Source organism: Salvia splendens, chromosome 13, assembly GCF_004379255.2.
Source record: "Salvia splendens isolate huo1 chromosome 13, SspV2, whole genome shotgun sequence".
NCBI classification, from domain to species: Eukaryota; Viridiplantae; Streptophyta; class Magnoliopsida; order Lamiales; family Lamiaceae; genus Salvia; species Salvia splendens.
Window position 1 is genome coordinate 23,330,729 of NC_056044.1, and position 26,419 is coordinate 23,357,147.

The following is a 26,419-nucleotide window of genomic DNA, read 5'->3' on the forward strand; positions in this document are numbered from 1 at the left end:
AACAGATACCTGCCGCGGTCTGGACAAAGCGATGCTGATTTGTTGCAAGGCCCTTCAGCGTTCAAAGTTCCATGCCCGCAGCATGCTTTATCCACTGTTCTGGATAGTGCTACAGTAGGAGCAATAGAAGATGTTAGACTTGTCCTCAGTTCTTTCTTACTTTTATGCTTGTTTTTTTAAGTTTGAAGATGGCAAGAATTTGATGTCTTCTTACAGAATTTTATCGGCGCGTTAATGACATCAAGAGTCATATTGAATGAGTTCTTTCCTTCCCGGAAGCTGTGAGCTGAGGTTGAGTAAAAGGCCGTCGAGGGCTACATGGAACGCCTGAGCAATATCATTCATGGGAGGGAAGCAGCCGTTGGTGCCAGTGAAGTTCAATTGAATTAGTCTTGAAAACACACAACAACCTATTGGTGGAATGCTTATGATTCCGAATTTTCTTGCTCCAAGTTGGTACAACGTCTGGAACCACCCCAATGAAATCAGTTCAAAGTGAAACGATTGATGATTTGTTTGTATATTTGGAGACTGATATACCAAGAAACTTACAGTGATGTGTTGGGAATATGCTGATAGCATCATGGTGATGAAGGTGCCTGGAGGTGTCGTATCACTTCTGTTTAAATAACCAAAAATGTCATTGCTCCCGACACTGATGAAGAACAAAGACTTATTGAGCATTACTTCAGTCGCATTTTCGCCTTTCATGGCAGTGAGATTATTGCGCACTGTAGTGAACTGATTGATCTGTTCCGATAAGGGCACTGCCTGTTGATGTTCCAATGCAATGGGGGCATGAACAGAAAATATCAGAGATTGCAACATTAAAACTGAATCCTCACAATCAAGCAAGTAAATGCCTTACATTGTTAATATTTGTTATGTCTAGGAGTCCAGCACCCCCAGAGGCAAAGTTTACGCCTTTGCAGAGTTTCTTCTGGAATCCAGATCCAAGCGTAAGAAGATACAGAAATGGAGGTGGGCTCATCTTCAACTGGAAAAGTTTTGCTGAGGCAGGCAATATTAACATAACACGACATGTTAGCAGATGTGCATGCATTTATTCTGTACAAAAACTTAGGATACGTAGTTATCTACGTTTAAACTAACCGAGTTCATCAGCACTGTTGAAGCCATTGCTGAACCTCCCGGTTGCTTGGCTCTTGGGGAAATCAACGCCGTTTTGGGGGAAATTTGCTCGTAACTTGCTTGAAATATAATTATTAGTTCCAACATCAACTGTTGAATCACCAAGAACGAAAACAAGTTTTTGGTGGCATCAGCCAAATGAGGCATGAAATGGGCATAGATGATCAGCAGGGAAAAACAAAGGGGCATGCTTATTGTGGCCATAACAGGACGAGGTTGAATAGTAATCTTGACTTTATCTGTGATCAAACTTATTTCTGTGCATGCTGACTATCTTGGCATTATTTATAGGGCTTTGTGCTTAAATGTTTGGTGAGGCCTAAGGAGTTAAACTTTTCTCTAATACCAAAGAATGATTTGTTTGGATGGAGGGACCTATTAAGATGTCTAGATTTTGAAGTTTCAGCTGATTGTGATATTGCATGAATGTCTGAATTAATTCACATTTTAATAGAGTTAGTGCTTTATAACAAGTGAAATGGCTACAAATAGAGTAACAGAGTATTGATGATAAAACAAATGATATAATAGGATTTGATCTCTGATAAGGACAAAATTGCTGGTTACTGATTATAGTAGCTTAAGTTTGTGTGACAATGATCTCCAATTCTATAACCGAAAATATTAATGTTTTGGTATATATTATAGTAGTTACTAATGACCTTCGGTAAATAGACGAGATTGTGCCATGGGTAATACCTCATTTAACGTTGAAAACAAAAATATCTCCAAACCTGAAGCAGGGATATCCCCAAAATTGAGATGGTGAAAGCTCTTTTCAGAATATACTGGCGGCGATCCATGTTTTACATTGCCAGGTAACTTACAGCTACTTCCTTGTTAAATCATTGATATCCATTTTTTAATTCTCAATATAACATAATAAGTCCAATAGGATACTCCAAAACATGAATCTATCATATGTTCTTTTAAAAAGTAGATTCCTTGGTTTACCTATTACAGTAGTAACTGGTAGGGTCAGTTACTCGAATATGTATGACTAATTTAGTTGCATATATATCATCATAAACGGTTTAAGAAAATTTGAATGACTTCTTTACACTGCAACTTATTCCTCATCTTCTGCTGAGATGTGAGGATTAGGTCTTGCATACAGTTTGTTTGTGAGAGTTCCTTTACATGTTTATATATAGTGGAGAGGCGAATCAAGTGATTGCATTTTCTCTGTTAATTAATAATATTCGTTGATTGGATTTCAGATCTTCTATCATACTAGTTCTTTCTGAACACATGAAGAGCAAACTGCAGATCGGTTGCCATTTATAATGTACTGGATTCCTGACTATTAACTATTAAGACAAAAATGCATTGGTGATTTCTAATTTTCTATGATAATCTGTATTACTTCTATACAATTCCACTGTTGATCTTCAGTTCTTTGATCACAAGTTCAAGCCGGTCGGGGTTGCTATTGTTCAGTTCCAGTTGAAAAAAATAACTCAGTAATGGTCCCGTATAGTGTGCTTCAGCTGCCAGATGGACAGGTTTCTCGAAGGTGGTATCACAGTTCGTGTATGGTACATAAATATACTCCCGAGTGTGATATGATTTTATACATAATTCTTGTATGGTACATAAAGGTACTAAATTGCAAGTTGCAACTAAGGAGATTCTAATTTTGTATGAGCTCCAAGTAAGTTTGAGCCAACACAAATCATAGATCAACAAGTTTGTATGTTAGGGCTATTGGTTTTCACATATGGAGATTAAGTTATCAGTTCTAAATTTGTTTCTACTATCCATGTGTGGAATCAGAGCTAGCCAAACATTAAAAACTGAAAAACTCAGGTTGCAGTAAGCAATCCTCCACCGCATAATCATGATTTATGTGTCAATTCACTTATTTCATACAGTTCTCTAAACACAAATCCATGCTGGTCTGCTATTTTTTGAGTTCCGATAGACCAAAACTAATTGGTGAACATAAAATGGCCTCAGCTGCTATAGAGGAGGCTAACTGTGTTGGGTGGTACATGTCCCAGAACAATTAATTCCGACGGTCAAGGCAGCATAGCACTGTTGAATTACAAGAGCCTTGTGTTTTCAGCTTTCCATATCCGCAGCATGTTTATTCAACATCATGAAATTATGCAACAATTCTAAGAAACCAAAAGAGTAGTAGTACGGCTACAGCCATAGCCAATTCCTTTACTTGTAATATGTGCATGCATTCAGTTTTTTAATTAGACTATAGTTTGGTGTTGCTTACCTTAGGATTTTGCAGTATTGATGGCATCATAAGTCATTTGGTATATGTTTCCAAGAGAGAGAGTACTTCATTCCTGGAAGCTGGGAGCTGATATTAAGCATAAGGGTGTTGAGTGCTGAGTGGAACGCCTGAGCAAGATTGTTCATGGGAGGATCGCAACCAGTGGTCCTGTTCTTGTTGAATTGGACCAGTTTCAAATGCGGACATCAACCCACAGGTGGAACACTTATGACGGCAAATCGCCTTGCTCCCAGTTCATACCACATCTACAAGGTATGATAACAGATCATATTGATCTTATTGGGAAGTGATTTTACCAAAGAAATTATTTAATGGGAAGAAAGACTGCTCATACTGTGATGTGCCTGTAATATGATGCTATCAGAAGGGAAAACACGTCTCCTGTTCCATATTCGCTGGGTGAGTGTCATTGCTCCCGATACTGATGAAGAACACAGACTTATTGAGCATTGCTTCAGTTTAAAGCGCTACTATCATAGCAGAGATATTACTGCACAGTGAAGTGAACTGATTGATCTGTTCTGAAATGGCACAATAGTCTGTTGACAGTGCAGCATAACGCAGAGAATGCAAGATAGACTAAAGGCCTTGGCATGTCATCAACCAGTTGAGGGACGAATTTGGTGTGGATGGTGAGCAGACGCTGACAGAAAGGAATGTGTTGCCATAGCAAAGATCACAGGTTAGTTTACTGGTTGATTTCTTAAACTTTTTGTAGTTCTGCAGAACTTACTGAAACTGCCCAGATTATAAACCTTAAATTTTTTTCATGTGAGTCAGTATTAATTGACATTGGATTAAATAATTCACCAATCAACTAACCTTGTAACAAGGCAGTGATTAGGTGAAACTAGATGACAAAAACAGAAGCTCCTTTGACAAGGACAGAGTTGTTCCCATCCAGGTTTATTAGCTTGATTTATGTGTCAGGGATTTATGAAAGGGAATGTCTATTTTTCGATTATATATGTGTAGTAACCTTTTTGCAAGTATAGACAAGACATGGTCCTGTAGGCTGATCTAACGTTAGAAATAAGAATATCCACCTATATTGAGGTCAACAGGTACACCCCATTGTTTAAGAAATTGCTGATTCGGTGGGGGATATACTGTGAATCATGTTTAAAGTACGATTGCTTATTATCAGTAAATTAGTGTATGATCAACTTGTCATTTCAATCACAACTTAATAAATGAAAATGCTTTGGATCATGAGATACTGTTGAGAGAAGACCCAATTCGAAGACACAAAAGCTGAAGAAAAGAAGAGTACAAATAACTGAAAAACAACTTACAATGGAAACTAACAAGCCAGAAGAGGAAATACAGGAAAAACAAATGGGATTGGAGGTTTCTAGTAACAGGTACATTGCCTGGATCAGTTCTTGACCTCATTTTCACTCTTCTTATGGTGTCCTGGTAACTTCTCCTTGTCTATTATGCCCTTCTTCTCATTATTCTCACATCCCGGCTCATGCTCTGTTGCAGCAGGAGGAGTTTCTACGTCACCATTCTTGTGCTGCCCTGGGAGTTTCTCTATCACCTTCTCCAGGAATCCCTTCTCCTCTTCGGGTTGCTCCACAGCAGCATTTCCTTCTTGGATGGGGACGATGTCTTCTCCCTCTTTTTTGCTAGATAGTATATCCTTGATCTCCTCTTTCAACCCCTTTTTCTTCTTCCTCTCTCCGCCTTCTTCATCACTAGACTGAAAGACAAAGAATAACCAAAATGCATGCATTTAGGAAAGTCACATTGTTAATGAAAGGATGTAGTGAAACATACGCAGCTGGATTGGCTGTGAGTGCGTCGAAGCTCATCCATGAGCGTGTGCTTCTCCTCTTTGGGATCTGTCATTACAACATCTTCAGTCTTCTTCTCTCCCTTGTTTGTCAGAAAATCGAAACAACCGTGGTCTTGGGTCTCCACCGGAGAAACTCCAGTGGGGGCGTGTGGGATCTTCTTCTGGTCTGCCATTTTGGTTAAAGTAGCAATTTGAGCAAAAGTTGAAACAATGTGGGGAGTGGAATAAGTGTAAGTGAGTGTCTGTTTATATAGTTGAAATGAGAGTATTTAGTATACACTATGTGCTTTGATGTTGTATGAGAGAAACTACATCGGAGATTGAAATATAGATGCCTAATGTCGGACCTCGGATGAAGATAACTCGAAAATATAGGTTTGGATTTGCAAATTTTATCGGACGAATAACAACTAAATGGATCTTAAAAAGAAGCAGATTACCATTTCTTATTATTTACTATGAAATTGTTAGTAGCTGTTTCTCATGCAGTAGTCGTGACCAGGAAGAGGAATCATTCTACCGACCATATGTTGAGTCAAACAAGAAAAAGTGCATACTTTAAAATTGTGGATTCTACGAGGTTTCTGTCTGTAATGTGTACTTGTGAGAAGCCACTGCGCATATGTGGCACCAAAAAGAAGGAAAACAATAATATTTTCCAAACTTGAAAAAGGGGGTAATTTTAATTTGATGGTTGAGTAGAATATTTACTTTCTTACACGTCACACATTCATGAAACAAAATGTTGATCAATATTTGTGTGTGAGAGAAATGAGCATGTTAGCTGTCTACTGATACATTCAATTGCAGACAAAGCATTGAATTTTAATTTTTTCAGTTCTGTTATTTAGGGCTGCAAGGCCATGTGCGGTTTGGGGGAAAAAAGGAGATGAGAGGTGGATTTTGTAGAGAAATTTGAGTTAGATTGCAGGAACTTATGAGAGCCACAAGAATGAAAAATCTGGACATGGTGAATCTTATTCATGGTGGTGGATGCATGATAGTTAGGATGCAATATCCTTAAATGAGGGGAAATTTGGCATATGTCAAAGACAAGGCAAGTTCAGACCCAGCATGCCAGTTGAGGGAGGCTACCAAACAGGCGGGATTTGTGGCTCAAACCACCAAAGCTGAATTGCTACTTTTGTTTTTTGTATAGTCAAGCACCAACATGTGGCCACACCTGCCTGGAAGCTTACTATGGTGTTTTAGGATACAGAAAATATTTCTCATAACATGATCATATACTGCAAGCTTTTCATGATCATGTAGTGGCGGCCATGCCGGTGTTCTATTTATGTTATTACCTTGTTAGACTGGATTAAAGTTAGAGACAAGGGCTCTAAAATGTGTTGTTGCTAAGGACTCGAGAAGGGTCTCTTTGTCTGTATTTAACCATCCATGTTGTCTTTATCTTCTTGCCCACATTGTGGACAAGATGAAGTAGTAGCGATAGCCAGCTGGTTACTGGTAAGGTAATAGTACATTATATCATCTGCTGGTTGAAAGATGACTCATATTATACCATGTGCTAGTTGGATCACCTTTGTATATATGGTGTGCTTGAAGGATGACTCATTTCATTATGTTATTGTTTTGATAGCAGAAGTGGCCTGATTAGGTTGACTGTCAGCTCACTTCACTGCTCACCACAAAATAGAGGAACTCGTGATTTTTTTCTTTATTTTTGGCAGAAAAACGTAGAAACTCACTGTACAGTCGATCAAGCTGGTTGTCTCCTTGAAGAAGCAGAAAAACATCATCTAATTTTTTCAGTCAAACATGAAATTCTTGTTCTGTAGATTTCTGAATTTACACATTGAAGCTGACAGATATACTCAAACTGCAAAGGCGAAGCCATTGCTCGTTGCTGTGTTCAGTTTATATTGGCTAAATTCAGAAGAAACATAAATGAAGTATGCAGGTGATGAATAAAGAAGATGACAATATGAATAAACATTACAACTACAAATCCAAAGCCAGGGGCTCGCTATATATGCATAACCGCTCATTGATCTTGGAATGTTGTCTCATTTTTTCACAAATTTTGATGGTTTACTTTTGCAGGCAATCAATGAATGAGCATGTGGTGGTTAAGCTGGGATTGATGCAAACACGATGACGAGCAGCGGCTTCTGGCAAGGGACTCGAGCAAATCTCCAGCGTGGCCTTTGCGGATGAGGCAGATGGCGTAGTCCATGAAGACCGAATCACAAGGTAACACAATAGGGCCGTTACAGGGCAGGCCGTACTCCTCTTCAGACATCTCAAGCAGATGTCGGAACACAGGGTCATTGAGATAGGCCAACGGAACCACAAAGCGCCTCTGGTCAGCAGTGTAGACTGCAAAGTGGCCCTTGTCCATGTATGAGGATGGCGCAACACAGCAGATGTCGCCGTTTCTTGGGTGCAAGACTCTCCTGCGGCGTATAGCAGCGAGCTTGTGCCACTGGTGGATCATCTTGGAGAGGTTCTTGGCAGTAATCATGGTAGATGGAGTGAGTTTTGGAAGTTGGATTATGGTGCAGATGAAGTGGGATTTTTATACGAGGAAGGTGGAGACAGAGTTTCAGTTGATGCCTAAAATCAAGGGCTTCAGCGTCGGTTTACATGGGACCTGGATTAGATAGATAGAAACGTCTAATGCCAATGTATTTAGGTAAAATGTGCACAGTAAGTTCCTACCTTCCAATTTGTTAATTTTCTTCAGACACAACTGCAAATTAATCACTCCACTCAGCATTTATCATATTGGCTAACCTTGTTTGAAATCAAACTAACACTACTACCAAAATCAGACAATACAAGATAAGAGTTGAAGATTCATGAAGCAGCACCAAGGTATTAATTCATTAGACATGCTTGGGCAAGTTTCAAAATTTTCCATTAAACTATCACTAACTCAAGATTTGTAATGTGAGAGTTCAGAACTTGTCCGTTGCTAATACATATACTAATGGGCTACGAATGTTGAAATCAGGCTTGAACAAATAGGCCCAAAATTATTATGGGCTACTAGAAGATAGATTTATTTGGAGACATATGTAAAGCATCCATATATATATTCTTACCAGTTAGCATACTCTTCATTTTTTGAGAATTTTCATGTACACTCTAAAATAAAATCTCTAGTCAAAAGCTTTGATCCGTGGATTACTATCTTTTTGTCACTCAAATCATCAATTTTTTTTGTTGCTCTAGTGGATATATTGAATTATGGGTTGGATAAACTCATTTGCATTTGTATAGTTCCCACTTCTCACTGCATTATTCTTAATATGCAAATAGAATAAAGTCTTGTACTATAACCCCTCTAATTGATTATTACTACAGGCAAGTTTGGTGATTAGGGTATCAGCATTTGTGGGCTACACTTGGTGTAACTGGTAACATTTACAGTCTCTTAATTACCTCTAATTTCCTCTCCAATGATAGCAAACATATGTGAGAAAATAGACCATTGTATTTATAATCTGTGCTTGCTCCTTCGTTTTGGGCTACTGATTACTTAAAAAATTAAACACCAACATAAACAACAAAACAATTATTTTAAGAGAAGTAAAGTCATGCAATCATTCATGTTTATGTCTTCACTGACAACATGGGAGGTTCCATGAAATTCCTAAGAAATCTACTAAGATACTAAGTTGTTAAGAATTCAGACATCAATGAAGACTCCCAGAAATTACACTAGTGACTATGTACATCTCCTTATTCTGTCTCCAATAGCATTTCCCTTTCCTCTTTTTTTTTTAATTTGTTTTTGGGCTCAAGCAGTGCTATTTTGTGAGAATCAGGTAGCTAGCTAGCTAGATTCATGGATATTAGACCATATAATTAGACAAAAGCAGTGAAGACACCTATGAGCCAAAGTGCATTAATTTTATTACTTGGATTTATTACATCTAACTGCGGTATAAAATTAAATTTATTATTTTGCTTTACATTTATTAATTAATAGTACTACATTATTAGCCAGAGTTTATAAAGTAAAGAGATAATTCTATATGTTAATACACAAATTTAGTTATGTAAATAAACGTTAAAATTGATAATGTATAACTTTGTTTATTACTATATACTAGTACTTAAATTACAACAATAATGAGGTTAGCTAATTGGTAATTCATGTTTCAGAATTTCGTTAATTTACTCAAATTGATGTTGAGTCTTAATTGTTTAGAATTTTGTGACTGAAAGGACTTTAATAGAATTGAAAATTAATCATTATTATTTGAACTTTTCAAATTTAGGATATAAATAATATTTTAGTTTATTCAAAATTGGAGCGTTACAAAGGTTGGAGATGCAACACCGGCCTTTGTAACGTCCCGATTTTTAGAGAGAACCAGTAAGAAAACGTATTATGGAACTGGATAAGTTTATAGTAAAATGTAATTTGGCCTTCCTTCTAAATATTTGGCTACTAATACACAAGTAGTATCTTTCTCTATCTATATGAATAAATGAATTTTCTCATACAAGCAAAAAATGGATATATCCGTTACTAGTAACTAAGAATGTTGAGGAGGACAACTCTGGTTTTGATCAAACTTCTGAACAAGCATTCCAGCCCTTCTTCCACAATCTGAATGCTGCATTCCATGCTTTTCAAAACATCAGCAAATTTGACACCATCATCTCCATTGTGCATGAAAGACATTAGGGCAGCATCCACCTTAGTAAATTCTGTTTCTTCGACTCTCTTCGACTCCATGATCTTGGCTACCAAAGACCCACAGCTGTGTGCCTTTGTCCCCATCATGTAGAAGAAGAGAGAGCTGATCATGCCTAAAGTTGCTGATTTAGCATCCATCAGCAACTTCTCCACCGGCCTCATCTCGTATCCCTTTCCCAAATTTTGTTTCTTCCTCAAAAATGAGGCTTTTTGAACCATCTTTCTCAACTTCCTTCTTGATGAGAGATAGGTGGAGGCAGCCTCCGCGTGCATCCGTCTTCTCACACCGGAGAGAAGCTCCTGCGCGTCTCTCTTTGCGACTGAGACGACATCTTTAGCAGCTGCGCAAGCATCCAGTAACATGATATACCCCTCCATCATTTCATCCAAACATTTCTGTGGACATTCATTTGCGATGCTTCTTTGAATGTGAGGCAGCAGAAGCAAATCATCGATGCTCTCGTACAGATTTTGGAGACCCTTTATTCTGTCAGCCAAAGAGGACAACGATGAAGGGGTCGACTCAGAGAGCAAACTCTCATCAACTTTGACTATGGCAGCTCCTTGTGATCCACAAGGAAAGCTACGAGAACGCGTATGCTGAAGGGCCATTTTAGCTTTCTCTGTTATTCGAAGAGGCTTTTGATGTTTTCAAGAAGGGAAGTTGGTTTATATATTGCTCAAGAATCAAGTTGAGGAGAAAACATGTTGTATAAATTTCTATACATTGTCTCTTACCTTCACAAAACAATTATGTTGTCTAAGCTTACTTGGATTTGGACAATAAACATGATTAAACAGTCATTATTGTTCTGCCTCAACAACAAAGAAAATGCCAGCCTTGCTTCTTTGCAGTTCGTTGGAGCTACATTTCTTCAACTTCTACATAAAATATTTTCACTTTAAGATTTCCATTTCCTACCTTAATACGGATGTTGGATAATTGTACAAAACTTTGCACGTAAACCTCAAATTCTAACCTCAGAGATTTTTTGTTTCTCTTTTTTCATGCAATTTTAACAAATGGATTGACTTTTAATTTTGTCCTTTCTGCAGGATATTTCTATTAGGCCAACAATCTTGGAGATACTAATTATCTGCAGACAAGTTTTGTCCCATCCATTAACAATAATGGTTAATTTACTACTGATAAGATCTGATATTAGAAAATGTTTCATTGGGAAATATCAGAAATTAATTGTAAAATAGTGTGGTAGGATCTGCATTATCTTTCAGATTATGCAGATTGTTGATGAATAGTATTTTATTTGCACGTATAGGAAAATTGAAAATAAAATCATAAAATTTGGTCGAATTTTTAGTTTGTCTTACTCCTTCCACAATTTGAATGGGAAATCATTAATTGTTAAATTTTCACAATTGTTCCACAACCATTTTTTCCACGGCATGCATGTATTAATTTCAATGAGGTGACACTGTAATTTTGATAATTTTGGGGACTAGTAGCCCAAACATGTACTAAATGTGATGATTTAGATGACTAAATGATATTGTTTTGATTTAAAGTTATTAAAAATTAAAGGATGATCCGAATCAAAGTTTATGTTGGATTTCAGAAATAACAACATTAAACTTTCTCGTAATATATGTTGAATGTAATCTTATAGTGCAATAAACTGTACATTACCATAATACCATCTCATAATGGTGCAAAAATACTAAGAAGCCGATTTGGCATCATTAAAAAAACAAATTACATATGCAAAACTAGTTATTGGAAATATTTTTTAGTTAGTACTAGTATAATCCTTTTCCGGGTCATTTCAGCCCTCTCCTCCACATTTCTTCGAAGATCTCAATTTCCGCAAGCTAGCCGGAAAATGCTGGAAGTGAGAACAGTTCCATCTTCGGGTGATATGTAATCGACAGAGTAAAATATACAGCCTATACTTGTAAATTTTTTAAATTCCTACTTAATGCCCCTAGATGATTAAGGTTCAGACAATCAGGTATGAGTAACCATTGTGTTGACAATGCTATCAAATCAGGCAATTTGTATGATGATAAAGTAAAAACTATGTAGTTTCTTTTCTAGTCAAGTATGTTGTCATATACAAGAGAGATGATGTACACAAAATTTCCATATCCTAAATGCCTAGTTGTTAAGAATGTTTTGGACTGGTCCTGATAAACTATCTGAACAAGCACTTTAGCTCTCCTATAAAATTCTAAATGCTCGAGTCTATCTCTTTTGAAACACTCATAAACTCTTCTCCTTGTACACTATTCTGTAATTCGAATCTGCATCTTTGAGTTTCTTGGAAAGTCACTACGACTCACTCTGCCTAGTCCAACCAAAGAGGACAACAAAGATTTAAGCATGGAAATAGTGATTAATTCAGACAAATCTATTTTTTTTAAATCTTAGTGGTAAGAATGCTATTTTTTTGTTTGTTAGAGTAGCAAGTGTTGGTTAATGAGCATTAGAGTTCCAAGAATAGAACATGAATAATGTCTAGTTCCAATAGTAGTCTTGTTCCAAGACACATTTATTGTTGTATCTCAAGAGTCCCCAACACCCCTATAAATACATGGGTGTTGGGTATCATATTCAATCAATCCAATACAACAATCTTCTCTACAATAACCTGTTTTAACATGGTATCAGAGCAAGATTTCGATCCTTTTTTTTTTGAGAACTCAGAGACGTTCTAATCATCGTTCCATACCCCTTGACTAAACCAAGGCAAAAATCAGTCCCTTCCACCACACATTCCCAAGCCTGAAAAAACAACCAAGACCAAGTGAGTAACAATCAAACCAAATACAAAATGTCAAAACAAATTGAATCGGTATCAGCGGGATTCGGGAGCCGAATAGGCGGACCACCGCCACCGCGTCGGAGCCACACCAGACCGCTGCCGCCTCCGAGAGATCGAGGCCAGTTGCCTGATTCCTTCTCCAATCGATCTCGGGTGGACAAATCCAAGCTGTTTTGCAGTCACTGCGGAAAGCCGAAACATACAAAGGAGACGTGTTTCGAGGTGGTCGGCTATCCGGAGTGGTGGGAGGACGGCCACAAAACCAACCGGAACCAGGTCGTAAAAGGAAGGTCTGCAATTGGGAGAGACGAGGGGGTGAACGATTTGCCGCCCCGATGGACAGCCAAGCGGCCACCAGCACCGAGGGCGACGGCGGTAGACCGGCGCGAACTCCCTCCAGCAGCGGCGAACCGGAGACGGCTGGCGGCGGGTGGTCGGCGACAGGTCTGGAAGTCGACGGGCATGGAGCAACAAGGGCACAATTCGCCCACTCCATTGAAGGTAAAGGGTTTGGGGATTTATCCCCAAACCCTTCCAATTTTGCTAAATACCATATAATACCCCATCATGTTGCAACTACACCCCCGAGAACCCCTAAATTGCAGATAGACCCCTAGACTCATATTTTTACACGAAATTGCCTAGTATCTCCAGAAAAATATCATAATGCCCTCGAAATTTTGTGTAAAATTCATTTTTCAGCCTTAGACGTTGAGTCTGAAATTTCTACTGCATGCAATGTCAAAAAAGGAAGTGTAGATAATGATAGGAGTTGGATATTCAGCTGTGGGGCAACCGACACTATGACCTATGACAGGTCGGACTTTGGTGAATTATTTAGGGCAAAACGAACATATGTTGAAACTGCGGGTGGTGATTTTGCCCCAGTCGAGGGGGCTGGCACTGTTCAAATATCCCCTACACTAAAAATATCAAATTGTCTTTACGTGCCGTCACTTTCCCCAAAACTAATGTCTATTAGTCATGTAACACGAGAACTCAATTGCACTCTTCTGATGATCCTAAATTTTGTTTTCTTCAGGATATTCGGACGGGGACGATTATTGGGCGTGGCACTGAACGCCGCGGGTTATACTATGTGGACGAGATAGCTCAAACTGGCAGAGCAATGTTGGCTCATGGATCTTCAGAAAGGGAAACATGGTTATGGCATAGGCGGTTAGGGCATCCTTCCTCTAGTTATTTAAAACTTCTATTTCCGCATCTTGTGAAAAATTCTATTTTTGAGTGTGAAACCTGTGTTTAGGCTAAAAGCCACATACAATATTTTAAATTCAGCAACACTAGAGTTGACTCAGTTTTTTCTTTGATACATTCGGATGTGTGGGGCCCTTGTCCAATTTCAGGGGGGAACGGTTTGAAATACTTTGTCTCATTCATTGATGATTGCACTCGCATGACATGAGTGTATTTTTTGAAAAACAAATCTGACGTCTTCTCTAAATTTTCTGAATTTTATGCCATGATCCTCACTCAGTTTCAAACAAAAATCAAAATCATTCGATCAGATAATGGGGGGGGGGGGGGGGGGAGTTTGTCAACACAAAAATGAAAAAATTTTGCACTGAGAAAGGCCTAATTCACCAAACTTCTTGTGCCTACACGCCTGAATAGAATGGGGTAGCTGAACGCAAAAACCGAATTATTCTATAAATGACTAGGGCACTTCTTTTTTATTCAAAGGTCCCAAAATATTTTTGGCCCGAAGCAATTGCTACGTCAGTATACCTCATAAATCGTCTCCCTACTAGAATCCTTAATCTCAAAACCCCACTTCAAGTTTTATCTACCTTAATCAGTGTCCCTCCAGCCTTATCTCTTGAACCTCGAATTTTTGGATGCTCCGTGTTTGTTCATGTCCCGAAACATGAGCGAACGAAATTAGCCCCTTGTGCGATTAAATGTGTTTTCATTGGGTATGGGATCAATCAAAAGGGATATAGATGCTACCATCCACAAAACCGACAGGTTATCACCACGATGAACTGTAATTTCCTAGAAACAAAATTCTTTTACAACACCCAACTTACCAGTCAGGGGGGAGGGAAATAAACGAGGTATCGAATGTTGACATGCTAAGTTGGATGCCTATGTCCCATGATCATGAAGGGGTTGGCAGCGGAAGCGTGCATTAAACGGATCACATGAACTTGATCTATTTAGCGGATTATTTAGACAAATTCTATTCGTATAATTATCTCATGTATCATGCTCATAACTTGAATTATGATCATGCTTTAGAACAAACAATCCCTAAAGCATGCATACTACGGAGTTAGCCAATTTACCTCGTTGATTCACTTAAGAATCGAAGATGGCTTGCGTTTTCTCCATGTGAAGATCTTCAGAACTCAACCTCGGATCTTCTGACTGGTGTCCCGGACTGTAGACTGATATTTGTGTGGGCAAATCTCACCAGTGTACTAGGACTTAAATAATGAAGACAGAAACCTATTCTCGGAAGGAGAGAATTTCGATCCTCTCACAATAATGAGGCTGGACGAAAATTGTGATGGAAAAAAGTATATATTATGTCTCATTTATTCTCCTATTTATATTAAGTCTCATATTGGGCCCAGTCAGGAATCTAAGGAAGAATTTGGACATGACCTCACCCTATTAGCTTTTTACTAATTAAATTGAACCCACAATTTAATACAAGCTTATATTGGAATATTACAAGCAGCCACTACAGAAGTAATATTGCACTGCCTTTCCAAATCCGAAATTACAAGTATTCCGGGTTTCCTTTAATTTGTTTAATTCATTTCCCGCGCTTAAGATAGAAACATCCATTAAATAATCAATGTCTGCTATGAACTTAATTAATTAACATATTTTAATCTCCAAGAGTGGACTTAGCAAGAAACTCTTATTTATTATTCATAGAGTAATGAAACTCCAACTAGCTAGGTTCCGAATAATAAAACCTCGTTTCGAGCTCCTCTTGTGGATGTTATCAAACGACACTCTCCTCGCGCACGATTCAATATAATAACAATTCTAGCACCGCCAGATAATGATCACCACTACCCAATATACCTGGATCGTTGGGTGACGAAAAACCCGCACCTTTGGTAAGTCAAAGTAGTAGATACTCAATATCGTATGCTCAATGCTAACGTACATTGATTAAGAAATTAATTATCAAGACCTCGTCTTTCAGTAGATAGCATAAAGACTCGTCTTGCTGTTAGATCCATTCAGTGCTATACCACACCAATGTCATCATATTTCAATAAGGCTTAGAAATAATCAGACTGATATTGCAACCTTTCACGATAGGTAGTCTAGGTCTATCTGGGTTGTGAAATTCTTATTTTTCTTTGTTCAGGACTGACCGCGTCCCTTAAATTGAGCGCAGCCCACAACCGGTGTACTAAAACAAAGACTTAGACTTTAATATGTTCACTTATACATTTAAATATGCAATAAACATCCATTAAATGTAAAACATAACAACATTACGACAAAAATAATCTGTTGCATTTATTGGAAAATAATAATTAGAGTTTTACAGTATTCAATCACTCGAAAGGTGATTTCTAGTATACAAACCCTAACAGATCATAACCCCAATGACGGTCAACCCGAGCCAACTACTTCTGTCGCCGAGCAGGTCTTAAACACAAATCAACCTGCGGAACATATTGTCACCCCAACATCTCCCCATCCGATATTCGAGGTAAATAATTCTATTGAGAACTCTGTTATTGTTACTACTGACAATATAGTTACAGAAGATGAAGAGAGAGAGAGAGAGAGATCATTGATGAGGATACTGGACAATATATTTTGCCACCTCGGAGTACTCGGGGAATTCCACCCAAAAGATATTCTCCGGAAAAGACAAGCGGAAGACAGTCAAGATATCTGGTGTGTAGTGTGGCAAAAGCAAACTTGACAAAACCGGCCAGAGCATTTGAGACAGCTCTATATGGAGAAGAAGAAATCCCACAGACAGTAAGAGAAGCCCTGAAAATCAAACACTGGAGAGAAGCGATGATGGTCGAATTAAAAGCCTTGGAGAGAAACAAGACTTGGAAGAAATGTCAACTGCCAAAAGGAAAGCGTACTGTTGGCTGCAGATGAGTCTTTACGATCAAACGAAGGTCAGACGGAACTATCGAGAGATACAAGGCCCGTCTTGTAGCTAAATGATATACTCAAACCTATGGGGTGGACTACTCTGAAACATTCTCACCAGTGGCAAAGATGAATACGGTTCGAGTGCTGCTTTCCATTGCAGCAAACAAAGACTGACCCCTACACCAGTTAGATGTGACTAATGCATTCCTGCATGGTGAGCTAAGAAAGAAAGTTTACATGGAAGCTCCTCCAGGATTTGAGAATGACTTTGAAGACGGAGAAGTATGTCAGCTGAAGAAAACCCTGTATGGGTTAAAACAATCTCCGAGAGCATGGTTCGGGAGTTTCACAGAGGCAATGAAGAAATACGACTATCAGCAGAGTAATGCAGATCACGCTCTATTTCTGAAAAGGTGAGGGGATAAAATCACATGCCTAATAATCTATGTCGATGATATGATCATCACAGGAGATGATTCTGAAGAGATAGAGTAGCTCAAAAAGAATCTAGCGACAGAGTTCGAAATGAAGGATTTGGGGACACTCAAATATTTTCTGGGCATTGAAGTTCTGAGATCGAGAGAAGGGATCTTCATCAATCAGAAAAAATACACTTTGGATCTTCTAGCAGAGTCTGGCATGATGGAATGCAAGCCAGCAGACACGCCAATTGTCGTTAACCATGGTCTCCAAATTACAGAAGGAGCCCAACTTGCAGACCGAGGGAGCTATCAAAGGTTAGTAGGGAAATTAATCTACTTATCACACACTAGACCAGATATCGCATATGCAGTGAGTGTGATAAGTCAGTTTATGCACTGACCCCAAAACGACCACCTTGAAGCAGCATTAAGAGTTATCTGATACCTCAAAGGAACTTTTGATCATGGAATTATGTTAAAGAAGAATGGACATTTGGAGATTCATGATTATACGGATGCCTACTGGGCTGGAAACCCAGTGGATAGAAAATCCACTTCTGGGTATTTACATTTGTTGGGGGAAACCTAGTCACTTGGAAGAGCAAGAAACAAAAGGTCGTAGCATTATCAAGTGCAGAGGCAGAATTCAGAGGGATCAGAAATGGTTTGACAGAGATATTGTGGCTTAGAAGATTAATGGAGGAATTGAGTCTTTTATCACAAAAAACATGTTGACTGTTCTGTGATAACAAAGCCGCAATCAGCATTGCAGAAAATCCAGTCCAACAGATCGAACAAAACACGTTGAAGTAGACAGACACTTCATCAAAGAGAAAATCGAGGCAGGAATTGTTGAATTCTCATTTGTTCGATCTAAAGATCAACTTGCAGATATTCTAACAAAGGCAATTGGAGCAAAAGATTTCTCAAAGGCTCTTAGCAAGTTAAGTATCGGAAATCCCGTTAGTTAACTTGAGGGGGAGTATTGGTTAATGAGCATTAGAGTTCCAAGAATAGAACATGAATAATGTCTAGTTCCAATAGTAGTCTTGTTCCAAGGCACATTTATTGTTGTATCTTAAGAGTCCCCAACACCCCTATAAATACATGGGTGTTGGGTATCATATTCAATCAATCCAATACAACAATCTTCTCTACAATAATCTGTTTTAACAGCAAGAAAGTTATGGTTGCCTCAGATTATAATTTTGGTGACATTTATAGGGGTGAAGGAATTTATGTTAGAAAGAGAGAGTAATGTGATTATGATCTAGATTTAGAAATTATTGAGGCGATGTTTGTGCAATGTTTCCCACGATTTGGACCAAGTTGCTGCACCTAATAGTAGTTTATAAGTGAGGAAAATTTCGAGGGGTATTAGATTAGTTAGCACACGAGTGGCATTTGTGTTGTGTCTTGTCTAGGAAGAAATTGTAATAATTGTATGTCATCCACATGAGCACCGCCAGCTAATATCAAAGATAAATGAGTTGGAAGGAAAAAAAGAGTTGTGGTACTATAGTACTAAAATGTATGTAGTGTTTTGTTAGCTTGATTTCAAATGCAGAAGTACATTATTTGGCAGGTTGAGTAGTCGCAGGCCAGGACAAAACCAAGTCTCCTTTTTTCATATAACTTAAAAAATCCCAACTGTATCTCATAAAACAATTGTATAATAAGATTAGCGATCTTGCATAGCTGCACACGAATGGTTTCAACTTGTCGATTATCACAAACGACAAATTTCCTGCCTAATTTTTTAATCCTTTTATACACACATTGGCATTGAAGTTAATCACCTTGCTTGTCTTTTCTGAACAGGCAACTGGAATCTTCACAGCTCCTATTTCATTTAACTATTAGAATCCACTCGTGTGGCGTGGTTTCCTTCCTCCATCTCACACCCTTCCTACTTACATCATTCAATTTAATTAATTACACCACGTTTTTTCTATGCACTCATCTCATATGAACTTTAACAAAATCATGCCTACATACATATTTTCCGATTTTATGTTTGTGTTACTATGGGCATAAATGAGGAACCATTATTGAGCATTAATTAAGTGTTAACTTAATAGTGATGGCTCTCACGGTGCTTGTATTCGACCTAATAAACTATACAGGTAAATTCATTATTAATACTCATATTTTCAATAGATAACTGAATGTAATATGGCCTGGTAGGATATGCATAATCTTAAATCTTTAAACTTATGCATAATGGTGTCTGGTTTAAGATTGAATAAATTTTTATTTCATTTTCTGTTCTGTTCTGTTACCAATTCAATTTTTAAACCGAGGTTTGATTATTCTTCATAATTGTATTTGAGATCAAAGTTCCTCCATATCAGTCTAGTCATAAAAAATATTTTGCTTGTCTAGAAATATACACTGTTCCTTCTTATGTTTTTCATCATTGGCACAATAATCAGAAAAAACTAAACGGGCAATGAGTTGGATGATTTGAAATTCAGGCAAAGTCAACGTAGATGAAATCTCTATAGTTTTTTCTATTCCAGTAAATTGAATATACACATTGTTGATATACAAAATTTGCTAGTGGTTGAGAATGTTAAGGAGTAACACTCTGGTTCTAATCAACTGTCTAAACAAGCATTCCAGCTCTTGCTCAAGATTCTGAATGCTGGAATCCACCTCTTTAGATAGAGTCATGACTTCCTCAACTTGCACACCTTCTAAGCTGATTTGCAAGAGGGCTTCCATCTTCTCAAACTCATTAGCACCATGGAAGTAATTGCTTTCTTTCTTGGAGTGCATCAGCTTGGCCACCAAGGACCACCCACTCTGCATCCTACCCCCAATCAAGTAGGCCAGCAGAGATTCAAGAGTTGCAACGGTGATCGACTCTGCATCGCTCAGCTTCTGCACGAGCTCCCACGCTTCGCTTCCCTTCTCCACGGTTGCAACAATGGACTTGCTTCTGAAACTCTTCAAAGATTTCTGGATGATCTTTTTTGACTTCTTTGTGGAGCTGAGATAGCAGCGAATGCCATCAGCATCCTTCCTCCGCAGCGCAGAGAGCAGCTCTTGCACGTGCTGCTTCGTGCTTGAGATGAGATCTCTGGCTGTGGAGGAGGCATCCAAGAGCCTGATGTACCCATCCAACACTTGGTCAATCCATTCGTCGCGGGAGATGATCTGTTGGATGTGAGGAAGCAGAAGCAAATTGTCGATGGAGGTGTACAAGTTTTTGAGGCCTTTGATGCTGCTCTCCATTGATGACAATGAGGAACAGGAGGCCTCGAAGCCGGAGATGTTGACATCAAGATGAGAGGATGATGGTGATGATTTGGAAGGCAAGCTAAGAGAGCGGTTGTGGTGGAGGAACTTTGATCTCAAAGGTGAGAGTGCCATTTTGTTTATGTTTTGGTTTTTGTTGATGATGCAGAAGGGGAAGAAGAGTGTGTTGTATATATAGTGGTGGAGAGGGGGAATGTGATGGTGTTCTGGATTGACGAGTAAAGTGGCGTGGTTTGTGCAATGTTTCCAAGCGTTGAGACAAGAGGGCTATTTGGACAATTTTGAAGTAATAAATGTGGGTGATCCACATTATTAGCAGGAACAGCACACGCGCACGAGTGCCATTTGTTGTCTGTGAAGAAATTATTGCATTATAATTCTGACATCATTGACAGCTAACATGAATGAGCTGCCGTTGCTGTTTAACTCCTCTAAATGAAGTGAAAGAAGATGCATAAGAAGCTGCAGTTGAATCAGGGCTTCAGTGTTGTGCACATTCATGATGCCGAATCGCTCTCGAGAATAACCGAACATAAGGGGCAAACGAAACCAATTACCAACACATAAACACCACTCGTTTATTAAATTCTCCAAATGTTACTATTAAAACTTACAATAAGGCAACAAAAATCCTATTACTAATTGGAAACGAAAAGATCAACATATTCCTTAAGGGGATGGAATTTGACACAAACAAAAAAATTGAAATAAAATTAAAGAGTAGAAAACAAATTAATACTGTAAAAGATAAACTTCTACTGTATGTATTCATCTTCATAGCAGAAGGCCTCACACCTGCGTCAATTCGGAGTCCACATTTCAACGATAGTTCAGCATGCACTTGAAAATCCCTGCATGCTTTGTAATTTCGCATTGTAACTTTTATTTTAGTTCAGCACTCTAGCGTAACAAGTTAAAGTGTGCATTTTTACTGGTGCAAGAAACTCTTTTTTAAAAAGGGAAAGTTGTGCGTCAATACCTCTGATATTGTAGTTGTACTACATTTTTTTACTTTACTTCCTAAGCATAACTTCACATGCAAGTGCGCGTTGCACGAGCGGCATGACATTATTAGGCACTTCACGTCTATTAATTTGCAGAAGAAAACGCATATTTAATTATTCTTCAAAATCTGAGTGTATCTCAAAATATATAAGCTGGTAGGATGTGAATCCACATCACGACCCACACGAATGGACTGAAATTGTCGATTAGGAGAAAAGGACAAATTTCATGTGCATTATTGCCACAAGCGTGGGTTTACATTGAAATAAATCTCCTTAATGATTTGGTCAGTCATTGTCTTGTTCATAGAGGCAACTGGAATCTCGATTGCTCTGCTATCGTTAATCTTTGTAAAAACCCTCGTCACACCACACGATGAAAAAACAAGATCATTGCATTTTTGGTCGATTGATTGCATTTTTATTAACATTTTTAGTTTGGTATAAAAAATCACAAACAGAACGATTCTTATTTATACACCATTGAACAAAAATAAAATAATATATTGGGTGCATTATGGTGACATCATAGTTAAAATGACAATCTTAACAAACAATCTGTAATATATAGGTCAACATCTTGGCATATGGCTCCAAACAATCCGGGATACAAAATCAGAACACTATGGTGACACTATAGTTAAAATGATAACCTAGGCAAGCAAACTATGATACCAAACAACTCGTCATATGTTTCCAAGCAATCTATGTTACGAAATCAGAAATAATTAAGCAATTTGCGATACATAGGCAAACAACACATGCCACATGGTGGATAATGTTGAATCTGATCTTAAATCTAAGGGTCCTTATAAAAGTAGGTTGTCATTTTAATTTGAATTGTCATTTAGTATAACCATGTATATACATGTACATGTATAACATATTTGACACATTGGTTGAATCTTATAAGTGATAAACTAACGTTTCAAAAATTCCTAACATCTTGTTTTCCAGAGTTATAAATATATTAAAATAAAAATTAAATAAAGTTGTCCTATGTTGTAAGTTACTATATCTTTTTAAGATATTTGAAAAACTTATAGTGTGCACGTGACTTAATTAGCATGATTGAGGGAAACTATCAAATTTTTGAGTGGATACAGACCTTTCATTTTGATGGGTTGTTTTAATTTTTAGTTTGGGAACACTTTTTATTAAATATTGTAAACCACTACCAAATTACTACTATTACTAAACAAAAGACTAACCTAAATTTTTTATTGGTGATTTAATACCCCTAACTAAAATTTTAATTAAAGATTAATTATTAAGTTATGAATTATCTGTTGTGTTAAATAAACACAACTAGGTTGTCCATTCCCCATTAAAAATGAAATAATATTAATGGAGTATATGTTTGACACTATATTTTTTTGAAAAAATTATTTTCAATCGAAGACTATATAATGAAATTAAATTTAGTATAAATAACAATGCTTATAATTTTTACGATGTTTTCGGTGCTCATAGTTTAAAGCATATTCTATTCTTTGAATACTAAAAGCCAATCTTTTTTAATGATTTCAGATATCATAATTTTATTATCTCATTTATTAAAATCCATAATTCTTCCACACAACAAGCAATTAAGTAAATCACGTAATGCAGGTAACGGCGGCGACGGAACCCGGGTTGGGTCCCAAATCAGCCATTAACCAAAACATCAATTATTCTTCAACATAAAAGAAGGAAAAACTTAAGTTCCACATCGGTTGTAAAAATAACTGGGGTGTGGTATATAGAATAAATGGGCCGTTTAGGCTGAGTCCTCCGGTTTGGTCCCTATCAACATCTAGGGTAACAGCTCGGCGGACGTGGTTTTGGTGGAGGCTCACTTTCTACAACACATGCCGATGGTGGCAGCGGTGATGGTAAGCGGCTGGTAGCCAACATGTCGATGGGGATGTAGCCCAATGACCTCTTGTGAAGCATGAAACGGCTGGAGACGGCGTTTCCTCCTGGGTATCTGGCAATGGGGAGCATGAGGCCGTCTCCACCGGAGATATAGCTGTGGCTGGAGACGGCGTTTCCTCCCGAGGATCTGGCGATTGGGTTGTTGCCCAATGACCCCCTGGGGAGCATATATAGAGCGTCTCCACCGGGGGAGTCGCCGATCCCGGGGATGTATAGGGGATTGTTCGTGGGGGGCGTGAAATGGATGCGGCCGTTTAGGATGATGGTGTGAACTCTGATGTAACGCGATCAAATCTCGAACACAGTCAAGATCAACAATAGAACGAATAGCAAGATCGACAACACACACAATTGATTGAAATGAGTTTAACGAAGGAAAACCAAGAACTCAATGAGAAAACGATGAGGAATCTTTTGTTCAATTTCTGTGGAAGATTACAAACTGATTGGATGAAAAATCTTTCTCTCTCACTCTGCTTGCACAGCTCGGTTATGCACTCTATTTGACTAACACTAATCTAACAACCAAAACAAATCCAACGGCTGTCATTTAAGCTAACTAACTAATCGCATCCGACGGCTCACGTTTGTCTATGCATCAGTTAATAACAACGGTCAACACCGAACTCGACTAAGTTCGGCTAATGCCGAGCACCAGCAAGCTCGGCTAATCACCGAGCACGATTAAGCTCGGCTAACACCGAGCTGCAATCAATCACCGAGCTTTACTGATTGTGCAGTTTTGCCCCAATCCTCATAACAAATCTCCACCTTGGGACACAACTGGACAATCCACAGAGCATATCCATCTTCCACAATCACTCCAGCTGAATCAGATTCACCAAATCCATGCAATACTTCAACTTAAGTCCGGGTAACACCTTTGTTAGCATATCAGCTGCATTGTGCTCAGTAGCCACCTTTTCAATCTTCACCGAGCCCTTTTCAACTTCATCCCTCACAAAATGTAGTTTGACATCCACATGCTTACTCCTCTCATGGAATGTCTGGTGCTTCGATAAACATATGGCACTATTTGAGTCACACAGCAATGTCACAGCTTCTTGATCAACTCCAAAGTCAGAGCAGATTCCTTTCAGCCACATGCTCTCCTTCACAGCCTCAGCCATGGAAATGTACTCAGCTTCTGTCGTTGAGAGTGCCACTACAGACTGCAAACTGGATTTCCAACTCACTGCAGCACCATACATGCAGAATACATAACCCGATTGGGACTTCCTTGTATCTATATTAGTTGCAAAATCAGAATCACAATATCCCAATAGAGGCTGCTTTTCAACCTTCTTACTTCCATCAAATAGAATTCCATAATCATGAGTACCACTGAGGTACCTCAACATCCACTTCAAAGCATGCCAGTGTTCCAGACCTGGATCAGCCATGTACCTGCTTACAACACTTATTGCTTGGCTGATATCTGGCCTTGTACACACCATGGTGTACATGATGCTTCCCACTATGTTCGCATATGGGATCTTGTCCATTTCTCTTCTTTGATCATCATCTTTGGGGCTTTGATTCATACTGAGTTTGAACTGAGAACTCAGTGGTATGCTCACTGGTTTACTTTGATCCATCTGAAATTTCTTGATCACATTACTGATATAATCCCTCTGAGTCAGCCATATCTTCTTGTGATGTCTATCTCTGATAATTTCCATCCCAAGAATCTTCTTAGCATTGCCAAGATCTTTCATTTCAAACTCAGATTTCAGATCAGATTTTACTAGCTCCACCTCTTCCTTATGCTTAGCAGAAATCAACATATCATCTACATACAATAGTAGATATGCCACAGCAACTCCATCTCTTCTCTTGATGAATACACAGTGATCATACAAAGATTTCTCAAACCCAATCTTCTGCATGAACTCATTAAATCTAAGATACCACTGCCTTGAACTTTGTTTCAGCCCATATAAGCTTCTCTTCAGTAGACAGACCTTTCCCTCATCCCCTGGTTGAACGAAGCCAGGTGGTTGTTCCATGTAGATCTTTTCTTCAAGCTCTCCATGAAGAAAGGCTGTTTTAACATCAAGTTGCTCTAATTCCCAATCTCTTTGTGCAACAATTGCCAGCAAAATTCTGATGGAACTGTGCTTAACCACAGGTGAAAAAATCTCATTGTAGTCCACCCCTTCTTTCTGTGTGAATCCCTTAGCCACCAATCTAGCTTTGAATCTGATTTGGTTGTCGTTGAAAGCTTCAACTTTCTTCTTGTAAATCCACTTACAACCCACTGTTTTCTGGTCAGTAGGTCTCAATACCAATATCCATGTGTGATTTTTGTACAAGCTATCAATTTCTTCCTGCATAGCCAGCAACCATTGATCCTTTTCTGGACTCCTCAATGCTTCTTTATAGGTGGAAGGTTCATGATAATCCATCTCCTCAGCCACTGCTAGAGCATAATGCATCATATCATAATCATTAAATCTGGTAGGGAGCTTGATATTCCTTCTTGCTCTGTCTCTTGCAATTACTCTTTCCGGAGTTCTGACTTCAGTTTGGCTTTCAGTAGTTCCACCACCAGTGGCTTCACATGTAGGACTTGGATGAGTCTGAGTTGCATCTGTACGTTTTCTCAGGTTCTCCACCTCAAAATGAGTTCTCTGAGTATCTCTGTTGAGGAAAGGCATTTCAGATTCTTTGAAGATTACATCTCTACTAACCACCACTTTCTTGTTCCCTTCCTCACAACACCATAACCTATAGCCCCTGACTCCCTTCTGATAACCGATCATGACACATCTGAGAGCCTTAGGCTCCAATTTGTCCTGCTTTATATGAGCATAAGCTCTACACCCGAATGGCCTTAGCCTTGAGTAATCCCCAGCACTGCCATACCATCTGCTATCCGGGGTTTCACTCTCTATAGCAGCTGATGGAGACTTGTTGATCAAAACAACGACAGTTGAAGCTGCTTCTGCCCAAAATGGCTTTGACATACCAGAAGCTATCAGCATACACCTTACCTTCTCTAGGATAGTTCTATTTGCCCTCTCAGCAACTCCAT

At 38.5% G+C, this 26,419-nt stretch overlaps 5 protein-coding genes across 6 annotated transcripts; all 5 read right to left on the bottom strand.

Moving 5' to 3' along the window:
- Nucleotides 1–240: 240 nt before the first annotated feature.
- On the bottom strand, nt 241–1,140 carry LOC121760727 (GDSL esterase/lipase At5g41890-like). Its single transcript, XM_042156353.1, has 4 exons — nt 1,114–1,140; nt 869–997; nt 553–771; nt 241–465 (listed from the first exon to the last, which is right to left on the bottom strand). The coding sequence occupies exons 1-4, from the start codon at nt 1,138–1,140 to the stop codon at nt 241–243; spliced, it is 600 nt and encodes a 199-aa protein (XP_042012287.1).
- Nucleotides 1,141–4,658: 3,518 nt separating this feature from the next.
- Nucleotides 4,659–6,676, bottom strand: LOC121761846 (phosphoprotein ECPP44-like). Of its 2 annotated transcripts, XM_042157533.1 has the most exons (3): nt 5,645–6,676; nt 5,186–5,370; nt 4,659–5,108 (listed from the first exon to the last, which is right to left on the bottom strand). In XM_042157533.1, exons 2-3 carry the CDS (start codon nt 5,255–5,257, stop codon nt 4,782–4,784), a joined length of 399 nt encoding a protein of 132 aa, XP_042013467.1. In that variant the 5' UTR covers nt 5,258–5,370; nt 5,645–6,676; the 3' UTR covers nt 4,659–4,781. The 2 variants fall into 2 exon arrangements, with proteins under 2 accessions (XP_042013467.1, XP_042013466.1); XM_042157532.1 differs by having other exon boundaries at nt 5,186–6,676.
- Nucleotides 6,677–6,688: 12 nt separating this feature from the next.
- Nucleotides 6,689–7,950, bottom strand: LOC121761847 (auxin-responsive protein SAUR68-like). The gene has a single exon (XM_042157535.1). The coding sequence runs from the start codon at nt 7,690–7,692 to the stop codon at nt 7,276–7,278; it is 417 nt and encodes a 138-aa protein (XP_042013469.1). The 5' UTR covers nt 7,693–7,950; the 3' UTR covers nt 6,689–7,275.
- A 1,761-nt stretch (nt 7,951–9,711) lies between these two features.
- Nucleotides 9,712–10,494, bottom strand: LOC121760728. Its single transcript, XM_042156354.1, has one exon. The coding sequence runs from the start codon at nt 10,492–10,494 to the stop codon at nt 9,712–9,714; it is 783 nt and encodes a 260-aa protein (XP_042012288.1).
- A 9,216-nt stretch (nt 10,495–19,710) lies between these two features.
- LOC121761573 lies at nt 19,711–20,584 on the bottom strand. Its single transcript, XM_042157210.1, has one exon. The coding sequence runs from the start codon at nt 20,573–20,575 to the stop codon at nt 19,757–19,759; it is 819 nt and encodes a 272-aa protein (XP_042013144.1). The 5' UTR covers nt 20,576–20,584; the 3' UTR covers nt 19,711–19,756.
- Nucleotides 20,585–26,419: the final 5,835 nt, after the last annotated feature.